This window comes from Sapajus apella, unplaced genomic scaffold (genome assembly GCF_009761245.1).
Source record: "Sapajus apella isolate SASKATOON/1434 unplaced genomic scaffold, GSC_monkey_1.0 scaffold19, whole genome shotgun sequence".
Taxonomy (NCBI): Eukaryota; Metazoa; Chordata; class Mammalia; order Primates; family Cebidae; genus Sapajus; species Sapajus apella.
The window spans coordinates 26,071,095-26,094,431 of record NW_022436959.1 but is presented as its reverse complement, the minus strand read 5'-3'; the positions used below and the strand labels follow the sequence as shown (position 1 = coordinate 26,094,431).

General features: G+C 32.7%; 1 protein-coding gene across 12 annotated transcripts in view; it reads left to right on the top strand.

The window, feature by feature from the left end:
• The window catches only part of PHF14 (PHD finger protein 14), a 200,824-nt gene that overhangs the window by 139,873 nt on the left and 37,614 nt on the right, over positions 1-23,337 (top strand). Inside the window, exon 19 of one of the 12 annotated variants that reach the window (XM_032287090.1) lies at positions 5,121-5,138. The exons of 10 other annotated variants lie outside the window; for them this stretch is intronic. In XM_032287090.1, the coding sequence (XP_032142981.1) occupies positions 5,121-5,138 (18 nt within the window). Of the gene's footprint in view, positions 1-5,120; positions 5,240-23,337 lie in introns of those variants that run through there. One more of the 12 variants, XM_032287089.1, reaches the window with a different exon arrangement.

Below are 23,337 nucleotides of genomic sequence, written 5' to 3'. Positions count from 1 at the left end.
GATATATTTAAATATCAAATTCACAGAGAAAGGCAAATGATTAGAACTTCTAAAAATAAACCATCTTTTTCTATACTAATAATTTACAAAATTGAAAAACTAAGCCAATTTCTAAATTATGCTTACTGCAAGCTTGAAAAACTAAGCCATTTTCCAAGTGGCATGTAGCCTGGTACATTTACATATCATACTGTGGAATACCATATGTGATGAGAAACCAAATGATAACTGAGATAATTAATCAAAGTACAGTAGGGTGCCATACATATAAATGTCTTTCAGAAGTCACAAACCTCATATTGTCCCTTAGTTTAAAATTTCTTTGAGTTTTTATTTTTTGTTATTTTGTTATTTCAGCTACTAAAAAGCCGAGAGTTAAGATAAAGGACATTTTATTAAATCTTTAAAAAAGTTAATGAAAGCATTTCTGCCTTATTAACTCAGCATTTGAAACACTAAATTGGGTTATATGATCAACCAATAGATCATAGATCATACTGTTATGAAATTCAGAAGCGGTGTGGAATATTTTAATTATGTAAGTTTTTATTCTAGTTTTTATTTATAGTGTGAGTGTGAGAGACATGTTCATTGTGAAAAGTTACTCCTAGTGGAATTAAATTAGTCTGATACAACTGGGAAAGTATCACCTAAATAATAGAAAAGGCTTAAATACTGGCTTCAAAAAAGTGAGATTGCATGCATTGTTGAGGTGGATATAGTGAGAGTAATTTGGTTCCTGTAATTTATTAAACATTTAAATTAGTTCTGATTTTGTAAAATTACTTATCTGTTAAAAAATGTTCTTTCTAACCTACAGATTGTAGTTTAGGAAGTGCTCTTTTGCTGATGACTAAGAGGCTTCTTCAAGACAACCTTCAAATCTAAGCCAAGAAAATTCAAAGAATGAACTCTGATAGTTAATGGAATTGAGTTCTTTGAAACCAAATATAGTTAAGCATTTTTAGTTTTGATTTTCTGATGGAATCTTTACTAGGCATAAGAAGAAGTTGTAGATTAGAGGTTAGAAACATCAAGTACATTATGCCATGTTACTTGCATTTTCATATATTCATTTTTTGACATTTCTGAAATTAGATTGTGTATCTATAAGCAGTTTTTGTCTTTAAGTGATAATAGTTATTTTTCCCCAAAAAATTACCATTAAATTGATGGGGTTCTAATAATCTGAAGATGAAAGCACTTTTGTGAGTTTTGAAAAGAAACAAACTGGGTTCAAGTCTTAACTGTTTACAGTACTTGTGAACTTCAGCAAGTTGTTTCACTTGAACTTTAGGTTGCTCATTTGTAGAAGGTTGAATGGCAATACTGGGAAGTGTGGAGGTGCTTCGTAAGTGATGAGCATTTTAAGCACAGAGAGAAAAGTTCAAAATTAGTGATGATATTCTGATTTTCAAATGCTAAGAAATGTTTTTTAAAAGTAACCTGAAGGTAATTTTCTGTTTCATTTTCTGCCTTCACACACATCAAATGTTTCTGTCTTATCAAATCTTTCCTGTCTCAGAGTTTCACATAAAACAGCAGAAGGTCATGTCTAACATTTTCATGCAGAAAAAAGTCCATTTGTTACAATTTCTTGGTAGAGTTAAGAGGCAATGAAAGCTATCTTTATAATTAATGTATTTTTAAAACGTGGCATTCATGGCTCTCTAAATTTTTTCAATTATATGCTATCCTATCATATTTTTTAAATGTATTCTAGATAATTCGCAAATAGTACTTTTAATATCAATGGAAATTCATATTTCACTTTAAACATAGAATTATGGTCCTCTGTGAATCATGCAGAAGATCATGCACTAATATATTTATTTTATAAGTAGAGCATGTGATATTTAGAAACAAAAGGTTTGTTTTGTTTAAGCCATATTTAAGCCACTGGCTCTGCCTTGTATGAATAATAGGAAAAGACCTAACTCATATGGAGACTTGTTTGTAACTAAAGACATGTTTTAGTAACAAGTGAAGAAATATCCAAGAAATTTTTCTTAGACTATAAAAAGGCATATTTTTTCTTTGTCAAGGTCATTAAAACTGTAAACTTGAAACTGAAATGAAAATACAAAGTAAATAAAATAAAATACAAACATAACAAACCACTGAAGACAGTTGTAAGACAATTTATAAGTCAGCTCTGTCAAGATGTATGCAGTTTCTGATAGCAAAAGTTTCCAAGCCTAGTGAATGACTTTTTAACAGGTAAATATCAGCTACACATCCTTTTTTTATATATATTCATGTGGATTCTTTTAAGGATGGAAATGTTGGAAAATCTGTGCTAGCACTTTCACATTCCTTGTGGAGCCTGGAAGTTAAGGATTTTAAGTTTTAGAGCATATTATATAAACACATTCAGAATTTCAGAATGTGATTATGTGCCGTCAATATGCCTTATAGCATTTATGCCAAAAGAAAACCTTGCTTAATAAGGAAATTTGTATTAATCCTCAGATGCTACTAATTATTTTATTTTAGAAAAGTAGACTCTCAGTACAGTAGCCCCCTCCTTAATTGCAGGGGACATGTTCCAGGACCCCTAGAAGATGGCTTAAGCCATTTATTTTTTACTAGACATGTCTTTTCAGTGAAAGGAAACATGGTTTCTCTTTGGCATATCAAAATTGTTAGCATCACTGCCCTTGCACTTCAGGGCTGTTATTAAGTAAAATAAGGGTTACTTGAACATAAGCCCTGCAATACTGTGATGGTCTAAGTGACTAATGAGCAGGTAGCATATACACTGTGGACATATTCTGGGCAAAGAGATGATTCATGTCCCAAGTGGAATCTAGTGGGACAGTGTGAGATTTCATCATACTGTTCATAATGGTATGCAATTTAAAACTTACAAATTGTATATTTCTGTAATATAAATATATGTATTTTTACTATAAGTTCTGGGATACATGTGCAGAACGTGCAGGGTTGTTCCATAGGTATATATGTGCCATAGTGGTTTGTTGTACCTGTCAACCCGTCAGGGGTTTTAAGCCCTGCATGCATTAGGTATTTGTCCTAATGCTCTTCCTCCCCTTGTCCCATCTCCTGGCAGGCCTCCGTGTGTGTTGTTCCCCTTTCTGTGTCCACATGTTCTCATTAACATGTGGCGTTTGGTTTTCTCTTCCTGTGTTGGTTTGCTGAGAATGACGGTTTCCAGCCTCATCCTCTCCTATAAAGGACATAAACTCATTCTTTTTTATGGCTGCATAGCATTCCATGGTATTTCTGGAATTTTATATTTAATATTTTCAGATCACAGTTAACCATTGGTAACTGAGACCTGGGAAAGTGAAACTACAGTTAAGGGGAGACTACTGATTGTACTTTATTTTTGTTTGAGTGAGTGAGTGAGTGTGTGTGTGTGTGTGTGTGTGTCATTGTCAGACAAAGGGCAATGATTCATGCATGTAAATTCTTCAGAACCATATCTTTATGCCCTGCAATTCTTTCCCTTTCTACCACCTGCTGCCCTGATTCCCAGTAGAGGGAACCATTAATGATATATTTCCTTAATCATAGCATTTGTTTTGTTATTTGCTTCCCATCACATTACTTTAAAAATTGAATTATCTTTTTCTGGGAATATCAGATACACTGTTGTCAACACATTTTTCATTGGCAAAATGCCACTAACAAATAAGGCAAATTATAAGACTATGGTCCGTGTTGTCCTCTCACTGCCCCATAGTTCCAGCTTCCTCCAGTCCTACTGTATCTTAAATTAGTAGTAGCTTCAGTAGTCACCAATAAAACGTAATCCCTGGTCACCAATAAAACATATTCCCTTTCTCTTTCCAAGTTCTGAAATTGCCCAGCTGCATGTCCAGGAACTTCTCTGAGCTGTAAATTCAGTTTGTCTGCATCAAGAATCTTCCTCTATTATTCTGTGTTATGTTTCATTTTCCTTGTTGGTAATTTCCTCCTTTTGAAAATATTTCTTTCTTGCCTTCAGTGAACAATGTCTCTCCTGCTTTCTCTTTTTCTTAGCCAACCATTTCTTTGGTTTTTTTGATAGGCTCCCCTAGGTTGGTTTCACAGTCTTTTTTTTTTTTTTTTTTCCCCACTGCAGTTGATAGCATCTGTACCCAAAGCTCAGTATCACACCTATTTTGCAACAGGAGATCTTGGGTTTTAAGATTTAGGTGATCCATCTACTTTCTCCAAGTGAATATTCCTGAAGAGAGACTTTTTGCCTTTTAAAATATCCTTTTGTCTAATAAGACAATTAGCAATAAGTTTACACATAAGGTGTAATTGGCCGTTTCCTCTAATAGTCCCCTTTTACTAAGTAGTTTATATTTACTTAAGTAGGAGAATCTGTATTAATTCACTCTTCAAATTAAATATTCCTCTGAAGATATAATTAAATGTGCTATAATTAAAGTTTTGGACTCTTGAGTTTTGATTAACTTTAAAGCTAGAAAGTGATAATCCAAAATAGGAATTTTGTTTCATAAGACAAAATTGATATCCTTTATATAAAATATTGCTTTTAAAAAAATACATGCCTCTCACTGTTTTTCTCCTTTTTTCTTTTCTTTTCTCTAATTCCACTTTTCTGAAATATGTGGATATCAGGAAAAAATACACTTTGGGGTTTTAAAACTATTGTAAAGGTAATACATGGTCATTGTTGAATATTGGGAAAAAAATGTAAACATAAAGAAGAAAAATATTTTAAATTATCTGCAATTTAGTGCATAATGATACTACCTTTCTGCTCATGTTTTTTAGAATGTCCTACTGCAACCTGCTTTAAAAAATTACAGTTATATCATACTTCTGGTTATATAATGGCCTTTTAAAAATATAATTGTATGTATGGCAGTTTACCGTGTTGTTAAATACTCTTAAATAATCTATTTTTAAGTGCTGTACAATTGTTTTATATAAATGTACTTTTCAGTGTAATGACTAGATCAAACAATACAAACATTTTTAAAATAAGGAAGTATCATACTACTACTAATAATAGAAGTTAACATTTATTGAGCATCACTATGTGCCTGGCATTATCTAAGCGCTTAAAATGTATAATCCTATTTAACCCTCACCACAGCCTTTAAGGTGGTTGTTGTTTTTTTGTCTCCTTTCCACAGATGAAAGAAAGAAATGAGGTTCGGAGAAGTTAAGGATTACACAGCTAAAAAGTGATGTAACCGACCTCCCTGACCCTAGAGCTTGTGTTATAGAAACTAGATTTTATATATTAAAATAGGTATTTCCTATTACTCACTGCCAAGAGATTCTCAAATTAGATTTTGTCCTAAAGTCATTTCACATTTTCATGATGTGAAAACTCAGATAATTTTTCTATTATGAATAAACATGACTTGTAATGGGAAAGGGAAAAATATTAAGTGGGATCTGCTTTTGTCTTTCTAATGAATAGGGGAATAAAACACAAAAATACTGTAAAACAAATAAGTTGACTAAAGATGGTGCTATGGTACGGTGTGTGAAGATGAATGTGGAAGATGATATAACTCTTCAGGGCCCTTTCTTCATGAAATTCAAGGAAATAAGATCTGTGTTAAGGGAGGTACCATTTGACAATATGGATGATTTCTGTAGACCCAGCAGAAACTAATCTATTGAACTTGGAGGGAGGTAAGGGAAAGGGATCTAAACATGATTTTTTTTTTTTTTTTTGTTAGACACTAAGCACTGTATTTTAGCTGAATCAAATCTTACTTTTTAATGTTTGTCATGAGTTGTGAAGTTTGAAAACCTGTACTGTGAAAAGTAACTACAGCCAGCCATGCTCAATCCCCTTGCAAAGAGAATATTCTTATTTGTGTAGAGTCAGCTACTGTACTTTGTGTACACACTGGCAGTTTTTGTGTGTTTTTATCCTAGTATCAGCATTCTTTGCAGTAAAAGTTTCTCTTTTTCAAAAAGAATACTTGCTTGTAAGTAGATAAAGTATAAATACAGTTCAATTTACACTTATTTGTGTTCATTTTTTTGCTGTCAATACTTTTTTTGAAATTCTTTTGGTTGTTAAGGAGTACAAAATTATTACCTAACCTATAAAAAGTTTAGAAATGGTTCTTGCCTCATTAACAGATAAAGGTCTTTATGTAACTGCTTTTATTCTACTATATTTCCACCTGTGACCTAGTTCTGCCATCTCTTTTTGTGATTTCAGACTTCTACAAGTTGCTGTAGGTTTAATATATTGTTCTCTTTTTTTCCTCTGGACTGTATTCTTATGTTAAATCTAATCTCTGGTCACCTAAGATAGAAAGTATTTTAATGTTTTCTCTGAAGGTTTCTTAAAGGTTTATGTTATAGTGTTATACCTTCATTGAAGTTAAGTTGGTTTTTTGTTAAATGTACCTTCAATAATGGCTGCAAATGATTATGTGCTTCACTGGTTTGAAAACTCTTTAAAGTATGCTTATAGAGGTTAACATTTTTAAGAATCACTTTGAAAAGTTCAAGCTATATCAAAACGCTTTGGTCAGCAATATGTTCACTTTTGTGTTCTTGAGGGCTGGACCATTCTCTAAATTTTTTAAAGACCAGTAGTAGTTTTTATATTCTAAGATCAGATTTCAAAATTTAGATGATTAGGTATTTGTAAATCATTTTTCCAAAGTACAGATGTGTTGGTAGATTAATGCAGGTAATGAGTATAAGGTATTTCAGCATTATTTCTTTATTTTAATGCAGCAATTTCAACAACCAACAACAAATCATTACTTAATGACTCAATTTAAAATTTATCCAGTGTCTAATCATTTGCTTAATTATTAATTTTTACCACTAAAAGCAATTTTCACAGTGTGAGTGAAGTATGTATTTGTAGAATATATTATTTAGTCTTTTGTAAGCAGGCTAAGTGCTGTAAAGGATAGACATTTCTTTACCTTTCCTCGTGACAATGTTGAAGCTTTAATTACAGCATAAAGACTGTATTAAGTACAATCTTAATCTTTAATTTATTTTTGAGTATTATCAAATTTACTACATATGAATCTAATTTTTGCAATAAAATAAAGTTTCTTTCTTCGATATTTTGATGTTTCAAAATCCCTAACTTTTCTCTTCCTGTCTACTCCTTTTCTCCTTCACATATCCAAGCAGTATTTGGAAACATGACAGTATATTTGTCAAGTATGTTTATGTTCCTTTATCAATAAAAAGCTTCCCTAAAATAGTAATATCCCTAATAGGGTAAAATATCGTTAGCTGTATTTTTTTAACCTCCTAATAGCAATATGAAAAAAAAAAGTGCTACAGTCTGAGTTTGACATCATTAAACAAAAACTCTTCAAATTAAACAGTATAAAAAGAAACAAAAAGTGATTTTATTTATTCTTCATATTAAATGCCTTAAGGATTCTCCAGTGAGCTATTTTTTAAAAACCTAATCTTCCATTTTCCAATTTAAGTAACTTTTGCTCTTGATTCCAAGACACGGTACAAACAGAAATCAGCTCAATTCTTTACATCCCAGTGCCTTTAAATATGTTCTGTTGGAGCTTCCTTTTTACCTCAGTGACTCTCAGACAGATCTTACGGCTTTTCTCATCCAGCTGAGAGCTCCTCTCACCAGCTCAGACCTCCTTTAAAGTGGGAAACCGGAAACCTGTCGTTTGGAAGCGGGGCATTCTAGATTGTGATTCTTGTCTCTCCCTTGGGTGTTTTTTTGTTTGTTTGTTTATTGTTTTATTTGTTTGTCATTGTTGTTTTTGGTTTTTAACGACTCATTGCTAGAGATTTTCTGTGTACAGGTTCCTTGATATGAGGGATGCCTTCTGTGGGTTACATGTGACGTCCTTTTCAGAACTTAGGTTTCTTTTATTTCTTTGATTGGCATCATTCCTATCCCACCGACGATGTTCTCTTTGGCTAGATTCTTTTCTAGAATGTTGCTCTTTAACAGGCCCACATTTTGTCCTAGGGGAAACACACAACCCCTTGCCATGGCAAGCTCAGAAACAACAGTCATTCCCACTGCAACCATCCATCTTTGCTTTGCTCCTACAGACAGACAGGCATGTGTCATCACCTAGTCTTTGTTCTCCAAACTCCCAGGGGACAAACTCTGAGTAATTTTTAGAAAATTCCTCCTCTGAGAGGGACTTCCTTTAACGTATGTCTTCTAAAGAAATTCTTACTCTTCAGTTTCACCTTTCCTCATTCTTCAGACTTCTCCTTTAATGAGTTACCATACCAAATTTCATGTGAGACTTTGAAGACAGTATTTTCTGAAGTACTTTATCAGTTCGTGTCTTTAAATTGAATATCTTAAACCATTTATGAGAGATTAAGAGAGAAAATTTCACTCACTCATGAGTCCTAAATCAAATATCCTATCACCGTGACTCAAATCATGATTTTTTTTCATAATTACCACTTCTTTCAACATTTTATACCAGATCCTGAACTCTTCTCAAGACTTTTAGGCCGCCGTTTACTCTCCACCTTCTTAAAATTATAACTTGGCATTTTAATGTGCACTTTGTAAAACCATAGAGTCCTGCATTATAACTTCCCAGCTTCTCTAAATCCACTGTGTTCATTTATCTCAACTGCTTTTTTTGCCAGAAATGACAGAAATTTATGGACTTGAGTTCACTACAAATTCATGCCCTCTAATTTAAACCAGACCTCATTGCTATCTTTTGTGAGCTCCTTATCAGATTTGTTAGAGCAATTATTTCAAATCTTTGACACATATATCAAGTCTTCAGTTTTATTCCCAGCACACTTACTTCTCTCACGTTCACTCAGGAGGGTGATAATTTTATCATTCTCCTCTCAACGTTAAAAAAAGTCTTTCTTACTTTCCCTACTTCAGTCTATTTCCTGTCTCAGAAAATAAAAGTGCCACTGCCTCCTTTGTTCTTTATTCCAAACATCTCCTTTCTCTTCAGTACCTGTTTCTGTTATCATAAGCCATTCTACACATGTTATCTTGTCACTCTTCTGGAAAGATCACTTTTCAGATTTCCAGGTCAGAAGATCCGAGAAAGAAAGGAAGAAGCTTTCCATTGTCTATACTATAGGATAGACGTCAGGGTTTTATCCCTGACATTCAAGGCTGTATATAATCTAGTCTCATTCTAGTATTTTAGATATAAATCAGTCCCTCTCCCCTCCCTGCACTGCCTCCCTCCCGTTCTTCCATCTCTCCCATTCTCCCTTCTCTCTTTCTCTCTCCCTGCTCTCTCAGTACTGTTTTGCAGAAAGCATCATATATTGTCAGGTATTTTTCTTTTTTAATTAAATGTCCAGTTTAAATTCTAGTTTTCTAGTTTCCCTACAATCCTTAGATTAAATTTCTTTTGTACTTTTTTGCTATTCCTTTGACATTTGGTAGAGATTTTTTGTCCTGCTATTGATCTTGTTATATCTGGGTTACTTTTACCAGCTAGATTACCAGCGCTCTTATAACAGAGGATATTGCTGTCATACTTTCTTAAAGACAAGGTACCTGGATGTTGTACATTTTTTCTAAGATAGATTTAAGATTGTTCCTGGTAGTTCTCCGCTGCTAGCCTATTTTCTATTAGTTGTTATTGAAATTATTTTTTAAACCTTTATTTTGCTAAATGGCAGTAGAGGTGGTACAGGTTCTAGTTTTGCCGTAGAGGCCCAAGGCTATTTATTGAAATATCAAATGATGTTTGGAATGTCAATTTCTGGCAGCCATGACCCAAATATGCAAAAAAGACAGAGTAAGAGACTTAAGAAAATACCTGTTCAGCAAGTTTAAAATAATATTCTTTCTTAGAACAAATTATTTTCTTATCTAGTTCACTCAGCTTTTCTGTTAACATTTATTAGTACTTGTTAATTATAGCAGTTTTCTTTGGAATAGAGATAGTTTTAAATTAAAAGGAAAATAAGTTATCTCCTTCTGAATAAAGAACACTGTGATTGCCTAAGAGTATAAAATTAGTCTGAATGAAAATGCTTATTTTTTGCCTTTTTTTCTTTACATAAAATTTAAGATACAGTAAACCTTTTATTTATCAAGATATTTTCTTTCCTTGATGGACCTACCAATATATTAGCAATAGGAGTCTCATTTTTATTGGATAAAAATCTGTATAGTATTCAGACATATTCCACTAGGTGCTTCAGATGTAGTAAAATAAGAGATAAATCTTGCCCTTAAAAAACTTAGATTCTAGTGGGATAGCTAAAGGGTGTGTGCATTCAATTATGATACCAAATGTAAAGTGTTAAATGCCATTAGGAGGTATAGATAAAGTATTCTGGGAATTTTGAGAGTGGGAGGATTGCTTTCAGCATCAAGCAAAAAGAGATTGGCAAATAATATGACATTTCAATAGAATTATAAAGCCTAGTGGGATTTCACAGAAATGTTAATTAGGATATGCTAGATTATACAGCAAACAAAAAGAATCCCACATTTTTAGTTGATTAACACAAATTGATTTCTCATTCATGTTACATATCAGTACAGGATGACAGAGCAACTCTGCTCGTTATAGTCACTTGGGGACACAAGCTGATGGAGGTTTTATTTCAACATATGTGGTACACAGCATAGTAGCAGAAAATGCCACAAATAGCACTGACTTTTAAAATCGAATCTGGAATTTGATACATACCACTCAAGCCCACAATCCTCAGATGACATAATCAAACCTAACTTTAAGAAGACAGGTAAGTGTAATGCTGCCACCATATGCTACCATACTTCCCAGGCCTTTCTGGGATTCATTCCAGGATTCATGGAAATCCTTGGAGAGAGACAGAACATACGTACAATTTATATGGAGGAAACCGAATAATAGTTTGAAATATAGTAATTGTCGTAGTAATAGCTGCTAATATGTTGTCTTCATTTTTTTCTCTTTGCTTTTTTTAAAATAGCCTTTTGTGGGTATTTTTGATTATTTTGTTTGTTTTTGAGCAGTTTTACGTTTATAGAAAAGTGGAGTTAAAACTACAGATTTCCCATATGTCCCTCATCCCTACCTCCTTCCTCTAGTTTTCTCTGTTACCATCTTGCATTGGTGTGGTACATTTGTTAAAAATTGATGAGCTAGTATTGATACATTATTATTAACTAAAGTTTGTAGTTGACATTAGAACTTATTTTTTGTATCACGCATTCTGTGGATTTTGACAGTTGTATAATGACATGTCCACCATTACAGTGTCATACAGAATAGTTCACTGCCGTAAAGATCGCCTGTGCTCTGCCTATTCACCACTCCCTCTCTACTGTCAAACCACTGGCAACCTGAGATCTTGTTGCTGTCTCCATAGTTTTGCCTTTTATAGAATGTCATATAGTTGGAGTCATATAGTATGTAGCCTGTTCAGTTTGGTTTATTTCCTTAAAATATGCATTTAAGGTTTGTTTATGTCTTTTCATGACTTGAGAGCTCTTTTTTTTTTTTAAATCAATGAGTAATATTCTGTTGTATGGATATGCTCCTATTAAAGATGAGAGAGAGTCTGTGTAAAATTTGTTTGTTTTGTACACAACAGTCTTGTTTCCAAATTTTGGCAACTACGTATAAAGCTACTATAAACATTCAGGTGCAAGTTTTTAAGTGGACACCAGTCAGCTTAGTTGGGAAATACCAAGGAGTTCTATTATGTGATTATATGTTAAGACTATATTTAGTTTAGTAAGAAACTGCGAAACTGTCTTCCAAAATGGCGACACCATTTTGCATTACATCTCACAACAATGAGAGTTGTTGTTCCATATCTTTACCAGCACTGGTGCTGTCAGTGTTTTAGATTTTAGCCTTTCTAACATGTGGGAAATGATATCTTGTCATTTTCATTTGCAATTTTGTAAGGACATGTAGTGTAGAGCATCTTTTCATATGCGTATTTGCCATATGTATATCTCTCATGAGGTATCTATTCAGATCTTTTGCCTATTTTTTAAATTGGGTTATAAAATTGTTTAATTTTAAAGAGCTATTTGTATATTTTGAATGCTAGTCCTTTATCAGATATGTGTTTTTCAAATATTTTCTCCAATTTGCAAAATATTACCACTGTTTTTTGCAGAGTAGAAGCTTTTATTTTAATGAAGTCCAGCTTAATTTTTTTCTCTTAGTGAATTATGCTTTTCGTATTGTATCATCAAACCTGTGGTCACCTAGATTTTCTCCTATGTGATCTTCTAGGGGTTTTATGGTTTAGCATTTTACATTTATGTCTATGATTCATTTTGAGTTAACTTTCGTGAAAGGTGTTAGGTCTGTGCCTAGGTATTCTTTCTCTCTCTCTCTTGCTCTCGCTCTCGCTCTTGCTCTCGCTCTCTCAGTCTCCCTCTTTTTAACATTTGGAGGACTGTATGGTCCAGCACTGTTTGTTACTATTGAAAAGTCAATTGCTGTCTTATGTTACAGCAGTGGACTACTGGAATTTTTTCTTGTTGAGTTTTTTGGGTTTAAAAAAAATTTTTTTTTATTGTGTATATTTAAGGTATACAACATGGTGTTATGGGATATGTATAGATAGCAAAAAGGTTACTGAAGTGCAAGTTAGCATATCCATCATCTCGCATAATTACCAATTTTTGAGGGGGAGGGTTGTGACAAGAATAGCTGAAATTTAAATCTATTCATTTTGCATGAATTCCAAATACAGTACAATTGTATACCTGTAGCCCTCATGTTGTACATTTTATCCCTAGACTTTGTAATCTTATCTATCTGCTGCTTTACATCCTCTGACCTCTATTTCCCCATTTTCTCCCTATTAATAATCGCCGTTGTATTCTCTATCCCTATATAATTGAGATTTTTTTTTTTTTTTTTTTTAGATTCCACATAAAAGTGAGATCGTTCAATATTTTTTTTTTCTATGGCTGGCTTGTTTCACACACACCTTGTGTCCTCCAGGTTCATCTGTGTTGTGGCAGGTGGCAAGATCTCATTCTTTTTTAGGGATAAATAATACCTCATTTATTATACCACAATTTCTTTATCTGTTCATCTGCTAATGGGCAGTTAGGTTGTTTTTGTATCTTGGCTATTGTGAATAATGCTGCAGTGAACATGAGAGTGCAAGTATCTTTATGAGGTGGTGATTTCATTTCCTTTGAGTATATTCCCAGAAGAGGGATTCTGGGTCATATGGTTGCTCTATTTTTAATTTATTTAGAAACCTTTATAGTGTTTTATTATAATGGTATAATGGTAATACCAACTTACATTCCTACTAACGATGTACATGAGTTCCCCTTTTTTCCACACGCTCGCCAACATTTGTTATCTTTTGACTTTTTGATAATTAGCCATCCTAATGAGTATGAGATGGTATCTCATAGTGGTTTGCATTTGCATCTCCCTGATAATTAGTGATGTTGAGCACCTTTTCATATACCTGTTGATGATGTTTATCTCTTCTTTGGAGAAATGACCATTCAAGTCTGCAATTTAAAACATAATACCATTTGATTTGGCACCAAAAAACACATGAAATTCTTAGGTATGAATCTAACAAAATATACACAAAATCTGTATAAGAGAAACTACAAAATTCTAATAAAAGAATTCAAGAACTAAATAAATAGAAAGCTATTCCATGTTCATGGATAGGATAAATCAACACTGTCAAGATGTCAGTTCTTTTCAACTTAAACTATAGATTCAGTGCAATCCCAATCAAACTCTCAGCAAATTATTTTGTGGATTTTGATATACTGATTCTAAAGTTTATATGGAAAGGTAGAAAATCCAGAATAGCCAACATCATATTGAAGGAGAACAGTCAGAGGACTGACACTACCCAACCACAGCTACAGAAATCAAGACAGTGTTGTATTTGTGAAGGAATAGACAAACAGGTCAATTAAACAGAATAGAGAGCCCAGAAATAGACCCACATAAGTATAGTTAACTGATATTTGACAATAAAGCAAAGGCAATTTAGTAAGGAAAATATAGTCTTTTCAGTTATGTTTTTAATGCAAAATGGTTGGGCATTAGATTAAGACCATATCATAAAGGGCTGTAAATATTATGTAATGAGTTTTAAAACACTGAAAATCTGTTTGGGGCCCTTTAGAGAATGTTAGGGATCAAAAGAGGACAGGAAAAACTAATATCCATAGTACTTCCCCTAGCAAGGCACTCCTTTTTCGAAATAGAACATGCAATATGAAATTCAGGGCAGTGTCCCTACTTTAAACTTTTCATCTCCCCACAGTTCTGCTAATTATACACTTGGATCTCCTCAACAGCAAACACATCTTTATATTATATTGTGCATATTGTATCATAAAACAGTTCCTCCTGGATGTTTATCTACAAAACACAGCAATTGCAGCATGCAGTGATAGAAAAAAAAGTTTTAGTTTATGGAGGAGTTTGTGGGAAATAATTTTGGAGTTTGAACTTTTTTTAAGGTAAGGACTAACCTGGATCAGGTAACCCAAGTGAGGAATTTAAGGATATTAATCACTTAAGTAGAAAGCTACTAAGTAGTAAGAGGTGTTGACAAATTAGTCTTCCCACTTTAATTCCTTATCAAAGACTTATCTAGTTCCCACTTTAATTCCTTATCAAAGACTATCTAGTGCCTGGGAAATTTTTCTTGTCTTGTCAAGAGTCAGAATTTGAAATAGTTCTTGTGGTGGGGCTGTAACTCATTTAAAAGATTTTTTGGGGCAGTGCTTTTAAGTTTAAAATGAACTTTCCAGTAGACTTGTAGAATGTAATTAGAAACTGAGCACCGCCTGTATTTTCAATTCAAGAAAGACCCTAAAATCTAGTTTATTAGTGAACATTTAGCTATTTTTAAAAGACATATCTTTAAATCTATCAGAATTATAGAATTGAATAGCTAATATGGACCTGAAAAAAAGTTTGCAAGTCTAGAGACACTTGCAAACTTTTTAAACAAAAGATTCATTTTATATTGTTTGCTTGTATAACTTAAAGTTTTCATGGAGTTAAAGCATGCTGATAATTTTTTCTCTTTTATTTTTAGATTTAAAGAGTTAATCAGTATCCACTAAATTGATTTTACTGACACTTACCTAGTTAGATAATTTGAAAAATATTGATCTAGTCCAAGTGCTTTATTTTACAGATGAGGAAAGTGAGACCCAGAGAGACAACCTCAGAGTAGCCACCGTTACACAACTTTTTAGCTTTTTAACAGCTAATGACAGAGCTATGACCAGGTCAGTTCTGGTCAGTGTTGTTTCTGCCATCATTGTTAGTTTGATCTATCATTAAGCACTTCAGAAATTATCGTAATCTTATCATTAAATCTATTCAGGAAATAAAAACAAGTTTAGTGCTGAAAAGTAATACGTAAAATCATTTTGCCAAAAATCGTGAGTAAACTCTAAAGGATATACAATGAATATAAGTAGAGCAACACATAGATCACCAAGTAAACTTCTTGTCAAAAGACTGAATACATTCTTATATGTGTGTAATATGAATACTTGCACATAAACATGCTGATATATTTGTCCTCGGGCAATGAAACCCACACCTTTCTTTGCTGGACAGACCCTTCTAAGGTCTCCAACTTCCCCTCAGCAATATCCCTCATTGCATCTGATACAAGGTGTTTCCTGGGAAGTTAGTTTCTTAGATGTATTCAATGTCCCTGTACTTTTAGTCAAATAATCTCCTTCAAGAATGCAGACTTGGAATCAAATTATTTAGGTAATTGTGTAAACTTGAGCAAGTGACTTACTTTTTCTGTGCCTCAGTTTCCTCATGTTAAAATGGAGACAATAATACCTATTATTAGGGCGTGGGGGCGGGGTGTGTTCTTTTGTCTGTTTATTCTAATCTAGTGATGATGACAGTAAACCTGACCAATACCTAATTCGCTTTTCTGTTTAGTTGCACATGTCCACAGGGAAAAGAAATGATATTCGTTAAGGTAAAGGTAAAAAATATGTTTGTAAATAGTTCAGTACTTCTGAAGCACTGGAAATAGCACATCTATTGTGTTTTTATTTCTTTAATGACCATTTAAAATTTTTTTGATATGCTGGCTTAACTATAATTTTTGGAAATGCTGTTTATTTTAAATTTAATTTTAATCAACGTTAATTTTTGCGTATTTTTTTTTACGGTAAAGGAGTGTCCTTTTTTTCACATTGAAACTCCATCTGCGTTAAGGAGCAACAATTTCCTGCATTGGCAATGTTAAATGTAACTATAGCTTTCAATTCATTGCCTCGGTTATATTTTCAGAGGCTGCTGTAAGAGATAAACCCATTGCAAATGAAGACAGTATTCATTTCCCTTCTACCTCAGGCCACACAGAATTGATTGGGGTAATAAAATGACAGTACCTTGTAATATACTGAAGGCTCTTTAATTCGAAAACCTGTTCTAACCTGATTCAAAGCTTGTTTAAAGCTAATTTATAGCTTACATAATTTGCAGCTGGCTGACCAAGGTAAAGGATGATTTATGAAAACTGATAAAGAATTAACATTCAGACATTTCTCGTTTAAGTCAACCGCTATTAAAAAAAGGAAAGAGAGAGAGAAGAAAAGGTAGAAAAAAAAAATTGGTAAGCCTTTGCTTTACATAAGTAACATTGTTGAAAATAGTTTACATTTCTGTCTTCTTTTCAAACCTAGCTTCTTGACCTTTCTTCCTAAGATGAGTTCTATTTGCATTTCTTACATGGTAAAATCCTTCATTTCTCGTCATGTATTAAGGTCAGTGTAAAGCTGGATGCAGTTAGCAGCTGTTGTGACTTCCACAGTGCCATATCTATTGTATGCCATGGTGGCAGTGGTGCTGTTAAATAGTTCTGGTCTGTCAGATGTTAATTATAACATTTTCTTCAAGATGCAAACTGAAGGTATTTAGAACGTTTCCTTTTTATTTGAGCTAAAACATCAGCATTAGGTCTTTTGCCTTTGGCTGTTTTTATCTCTTTATTTTAGCATATTTAATCATTTAACCCACAAATAATATAACTACCAGAGTAAGTATTCTGTACTATGAATGAATACAGATTTTCAGAAATTTCATTTTAGCATTCACAAGTAAGAAATGAATTCCATGGCTGAGCGTAGTGGCTCACGCCTGTAATCCCAGCACTTTGGGAGGGCAGGGCTGGCAGATCACAAGGTTAGGAGTTCGAGACCAGCCTGACCAACATGGTGAAACTCCATGTCTACTAAAAATACCAAAAATTAGCTGGCAGTGGTGGCGAGTTATTGTAATCCCAGCTACTTGGGAGGCTGAGGCAGGAGAATTACTTGAACCTGGGAGGTGGAGGTTGCAATGAGCCAGAATCACACCACTGCGCTCAAGCCTGGGCAACAGAGTGAGACCCTGTCTCGAAAAAAAAAAAAAAAAATGAATTACATTTTCCTTTTTTATGTTTAAGTCTTTTACGTAGTTACTACTCTTCTACCTTAAAAGAAGTGGAGTATTGGTGTGTCTTTTGCCATATTCTGTTCTAACATCCTAGAAAGTGTCAACATTTTCAGAAATGCATTTGTAATTCTTAATCATGTGTATTTTACTTTGTATACTATAAATGTTTTAGATATGTAGGCTAAAGAAAAAAGTGAATAAACAAATGTATAGAAACATAAAGTTAGTTTTATTATACGAAGAAATTCTGTAGTATTTTAAAAAAGACTTCTCTAGATAGTTAGATATTAAGACCAATCATTTGTGGTCTAATTATGATGTCTACAGTCAACATGGTCATAATTATTTTAATTACTTTAAAAAAATTATAAAGTAGCACATGCTTATTATAGAAAACTGGAGAACAATTAATATGTAAAGATAAAAATATTCAAGAAATAACCACTACTAACATTTTGTTAAGACCTTAATATTGTAAGACATATGCTGTGCATTTTCAGTGGGGGCAAACACTGGTTCTTACAGGGGCAAAAATGCAAAATTACAATGGCTTGTGTCTCTCCACAGCTAAACCCTTCCCAAGAAAATTTTATTCTTAATATTTAATCTCTCAGAATTTGTTGTGTATTACACAAGCATTACTGACTTTGAATCCATGGAAAATACACAAAATACGTACAAAATTAATGCTACAAAATATGACAAATGACTGTGAGGGGAGGACTTTTGATCAATTGCTTTATTTAAAATTATTTTAGAAGAGGTGGTTAGTGCCTGCCAATTGGCTGCCATGTGAATACTTCTTATGCTTGATCTTAAGTGCTTTTGTGTCTGACAACTCCACACATTACTCTAGTTAAGTTACTCTCTCTTACCATCCCAAAGCTCAAAAAGTTGAAATTCAGCAGGAATGATTTTTAAGACAATAGTTTAATTCTTTTCATTTACTTTAGCTGAAACTACAGTTTTATTGAATTATTTTTTAAAACTTGATTTTACTTTATTATTCTTATGTTTATATAAATTGATAATGTATATATGTAATTTGATATATCAATTTATATAAATAAATCATATTTAAAGTTACTCAGCAAATTTGGTTCTAAAGTGAAATAGTAATCACGTTTACATTTTAACTTAAAAATTATATTGAATTATTCTTTTTTTTTTTTTTTTTTTTTTTGAGACAGAGTTTTGCTCATTGCCCAGGCTGGAGTGCAGTGGCACAATTGTGGCTCATTGCAGCCTTTGCCTCCTGGGTTCAAGCAATTCTCCTGCCTCAGCCTCCTGAGCAGTTAGGGTTACAGGTGCCCACCACCACGCCTGGCTCATTTTTGTATTTTTAATAGAGATGGGGTTTTGCCATGTTGGCCAGTCCAGTCTCAAACTCCTGACCCAAGGTGATATGCCCACCTCAGCCTCCCACAGTGCTGGGATTACATAGGCATGGGCCACCACGCCCGCCTCTATTGAGTCATTCATAATCTTGTATTAAACAAAAAGCTAACCTTTATACTTAGCTCTTTCCATGTATAAAGTACAACTATCCATGTAAACATAAACAGATCAGCAGTATATCTGTGTGGCATTAAAATTTCATGACGAGGCAGTCGGGGAAAAATAGACTCCTTGGAAAGTGACAGTGAAGCTAAAAACAGTTGAGAAACAATGGCATAATCAGCTTTTACGTTACTTTATCCCTTATTATTACATAGTAAACATTAAAAATCATTTTTAGGCAAAGCCAGTTTTGTGCCCTGCACACAATGAGCATACTACTAAGTTAAGAAGTAAACAGTAGATTCACCTGTGTTAACAGCATCAATTGTGATAATTAAGCTAGGCAAGCAAATAATTGGCAGAATAAAGTAAAACAATAACATATAAATCATATACTTAACATATTATAACAAATAATATTTTAATTTCTAAAGTTTATTTCACTTGCATGTCATTTGTGTAAGTTCTTTAAAGAGAAAAAAGATCGTGAAGATAAGTAGGCAAAGTCTTAACATGAGGAGTGGGAATAGTGTGTTTTTCATTGTATTTTCCTTGTTACAATTTGAAGACTTCTGTTACTTTATACTCAGCTTCATTGTCATTTGCTTCTCGGTCAGTAAAATTTAAACTCATTGACTTGAATCATAAAATATTTACAAATATTTTTAAATTTTTACTTTTTTTTGAATTTGGAACCCACAAATTAAAAAAAAAAGTAACTATCCAAGTAACCTACCCAAACAAGAACAGATATTCATGTAACTCAAGTAACCTATCCAAACATGAACAGATTGGTTGTTACATTTTTTACCTATGTTGGTAGCTTGGGGAAGAAGATGTTTCTAAAAACATCGTCTTTTTTCTTTTTTCCCTCTGGATGAGTTTTAAAATATCTAATAAAAGCTAAGGCATAGAGATATTGTAAAAATCTCAGGGAGCAGGGAGGTCTGCAAATGGCATTATTGTTGTTTTCATATTCACAATATTCACATTCATATGAAAAATTTTGTTTTACAGCAGAAAATTTTTAAAATATGTTCTTATAGTTTCAGTGAAATTGACAGTAGTAAGCAATTTTGAGTAATTTAACTCAAAATTTGTCAGTCTCATAGAAGTGAATTATTTATAATTTGTTTTAAAATTTACAGATTTATTAACATATTGAGAGAAAATGTTTAAATAATTTTTGTTGTTGTTTCTAAAAAGTAGGCGTATATCTATCTTTCACCATCCAGAATCACTGTATTTATTTCAATGTATTCTCACCTGTTTCTTCTGATATTTGGGGAGAGTTTAATACATGACTTAGTGTCATTTATATTATATAAGAAGATTAATTTTACAAGTTCTGTTGTCAATTTGAATTACTTTACATATTGACATGTGTAGGAACATAATCAAGTTAGTCTAATGAAGTTAACTAATTGTCACATTTTGATGAACTTTATATTGTGAGAAATTAAAGACAAACAGAAATCGTCAGCCTTTGCTTTGAAATAAATTTAAAGGATTTTACCAAGCTGTATTATATTTTAATGAAGAGTATATCTATTTCACATTAATCCTAAAGTATTTGAGGTTTAAAAGGGAAGTCAAGTATGTATTATGTGTCAGTAACTTACCTTGGTTTCGGAAATAAATGAAAAATAAATCACAAAAACTAGAAAATATGAAACAGGTAACTTTTGGTACTTTCTAATATATAAAAAGTAAAACTTAAGGTAAATGTTTATAGAATTGATGAGAATTGAGTAAAATTTTCCATAGGGTATGACTTAGTGTACTATTCCTAATAATGTACTAATGCATCATTGTGATCAGCAAGTCCATATAATAATGACATTGACTTTGAGATTCTTGTCAGAGTAGTGAATGGTCCAACCTAACAGGCTGGTTGGTTGGAACAGTTACTTCCAGAGATCTTTGACTAGAATACACGGTAAGAAATACATGTTACCCCATAACGTCCTACATGTTTCTACACAGTATTCTGTACACATGCCTAAATAAACCTCTGTACACATTTCTATACATGACTACACATACTTCTATGCACAAACCTTCTCATACTCCTGCACACACCTGTACATACGTCTCTACAAACAACTCTACACATATTCAGAGACAAACTCCTACATAGCCCATTATACAACCCTACCATATATACATATGCATACCCCCCTACACTGAAGAAAATCTTTTTTTATCCCTACTGTGTCTGATATATCCTGTTTTATTCTACCTATTCAGTTTCACCTTTAAAACAAATGTTTTTCACAACTCAGTAAATCTACATTTTGTTTAGGCTAGCATACACTGGCCATTGTAGTACATTATGACTGATATGTAGGTCTATGTGTTTTTTGCTAGGTATCTAGGTATATGAATGCAGTTATAGAAGCAAATATATACAGTATAGGAGAAACTAATGTTTTGCCTATACTGCTAATTTTGTGTAGGGTTTTTTTGAGGCTTTTGCGATAAGATCTTTCATTGTTCAGCAATAATGAGCTATGGATTTATAAATTTCTTGTTTTTCTTATACAAAGAAATATAATAATAATATAACAGCAAGAATGTACTTTGCAGAAATATTTAAAGAGACTAGCATTTCAAGCAAAGAAGTTGAAATAGGATTTTAACATGTTCAAATAATAGGGTTGAAATTTCTATACTATTTATGATAAAATAAAGAGCTTTATGCCAGTACAATGCAAATGCTGGCTTTATCTGAAATAGTTCCCAAGTACTTACTGACATTGAGAAATGTTTAATTCCTGGGAGGTGTCTTTGATACATGATCAGTTTCTTCATATAAATGTCAAAAACCCATGCTGTTTCCTGTATGTTAAATTTATTATGTCTTAGGTAACTTCCATTTTATGTATGTTTCCATAAAATTGAATTTAAGTAAAATATGTTCTCAGGAACATGAAGTTTATAGTAAGACAGACCTGGATTTGAATATCTACTTCTCCACTTAGCTATGTCACCCTGGGAAAATTCCTTAACCCTCCTGAGTTTATATTTCCTCATCAGGAATAAGTTGGTTCTCCATGGTTGTTTGAGAAAAATACCAATCCATTTACATCTTAAGTTTTACTTGTATTTCTTGTTCATTTAGCATAGTTGAGATTGTATAATTTAAATTTAGATCAACTGGCCAAATTCTGTTAGATCTTGTTTCCCTCAGTGTTATCTCTGTAATTGAGAAATCCAGAGTTCAGAGGAATTGTAAATGAATTGTCTGGACATACATAATAAGTGGAGGCAGGACTAGATAAGGACTTTGACTTTCTGTCTCCAAGTCTAATGGTCTTTCCCCTATGTGGTACAGAAGTCTAGTGCTCATTTTGTGATTAAATCTCTTACAGTGCCGACACAATTACCCAGAAGTATATATATCTTACAGTATGATTATGCTAGTTGGGTTTATTGTTTGTTATATGCAGAAAAAGTAAAAATATTTTCTCATTGTTTCGATATAAAATAAATTATTTTAAACTGTTCTTGGCATTGTGTTCTATAATAGCCCAAGTTTCATCAAGAGTGCAGTTTGGTAGACGTTCCCCACAGGGAAGTTTTATCTTATATACAGATATCATTTCTTGAAATTATTAATAGTTTCATGTCGCATCAGTGACTGTGTGTAACTCTCTACCTGATTATTGATATTTTTGTGTTTCATTTTTTAAACCTAGTCTGAACTTGTAACAGCTGTAAGTTTTTAATACTTATGTGACTTTATTATTGATATAGATGTTTTTAATTCCTACTTGATACTGCCTTTTTCTTACTGTTTCATCTATCATAATTGAAAATAAATACTGCTTTGTGAAAGAAAAGAAATACTGGCATATCTTCCTCAAATTATCAAAATATGAAAAGTATTTAGAGAGAAAATTTCAAATGGCCATATTTTGAATATCTAGAAATCTAAAAATCAAGTAAATAATTAAGCAAATAGCTACGCTGTTTATTTTTAGATTAGGTTATCTTAAATTTCTTAGGAGTTTTTGTTGTTAGTTTTGCTGCTGCATATGCTTCTCAGTTAAAGCAAATAGTTTTACTGAGTTTTCTCCAAAATGTAGACAACAGTGTTGAAATTATCAGTGAAAAATTATGAACCACAAACATATTATTCCAAACATCTAAAATTACAGATTTTTTATTTTCTCGGTAAACTTGGGTATTTCAAATTTAAAGCTGGTAGAAATATTTGATGCCCTTTTCTGTTCTTATAATGATACACCTAACAATTATTCACTGCTGCATAATGGATTATTTTTATCTGCAGTCTTGTGCCTGTTCTGTTTATATAGAATAAATATTTATGTTTTCTCACTTTTCCGGACTAGGCGATACAAATAGAATAAGTTTGAAGTACCAGTTATAATTCATTGCTTGAAAAGAAGCGCCTTACTCTGATACTATGCAGGAAAGAAAACTATCTAAATCATTTCAGCAACAAGCTTATAACAAAGAT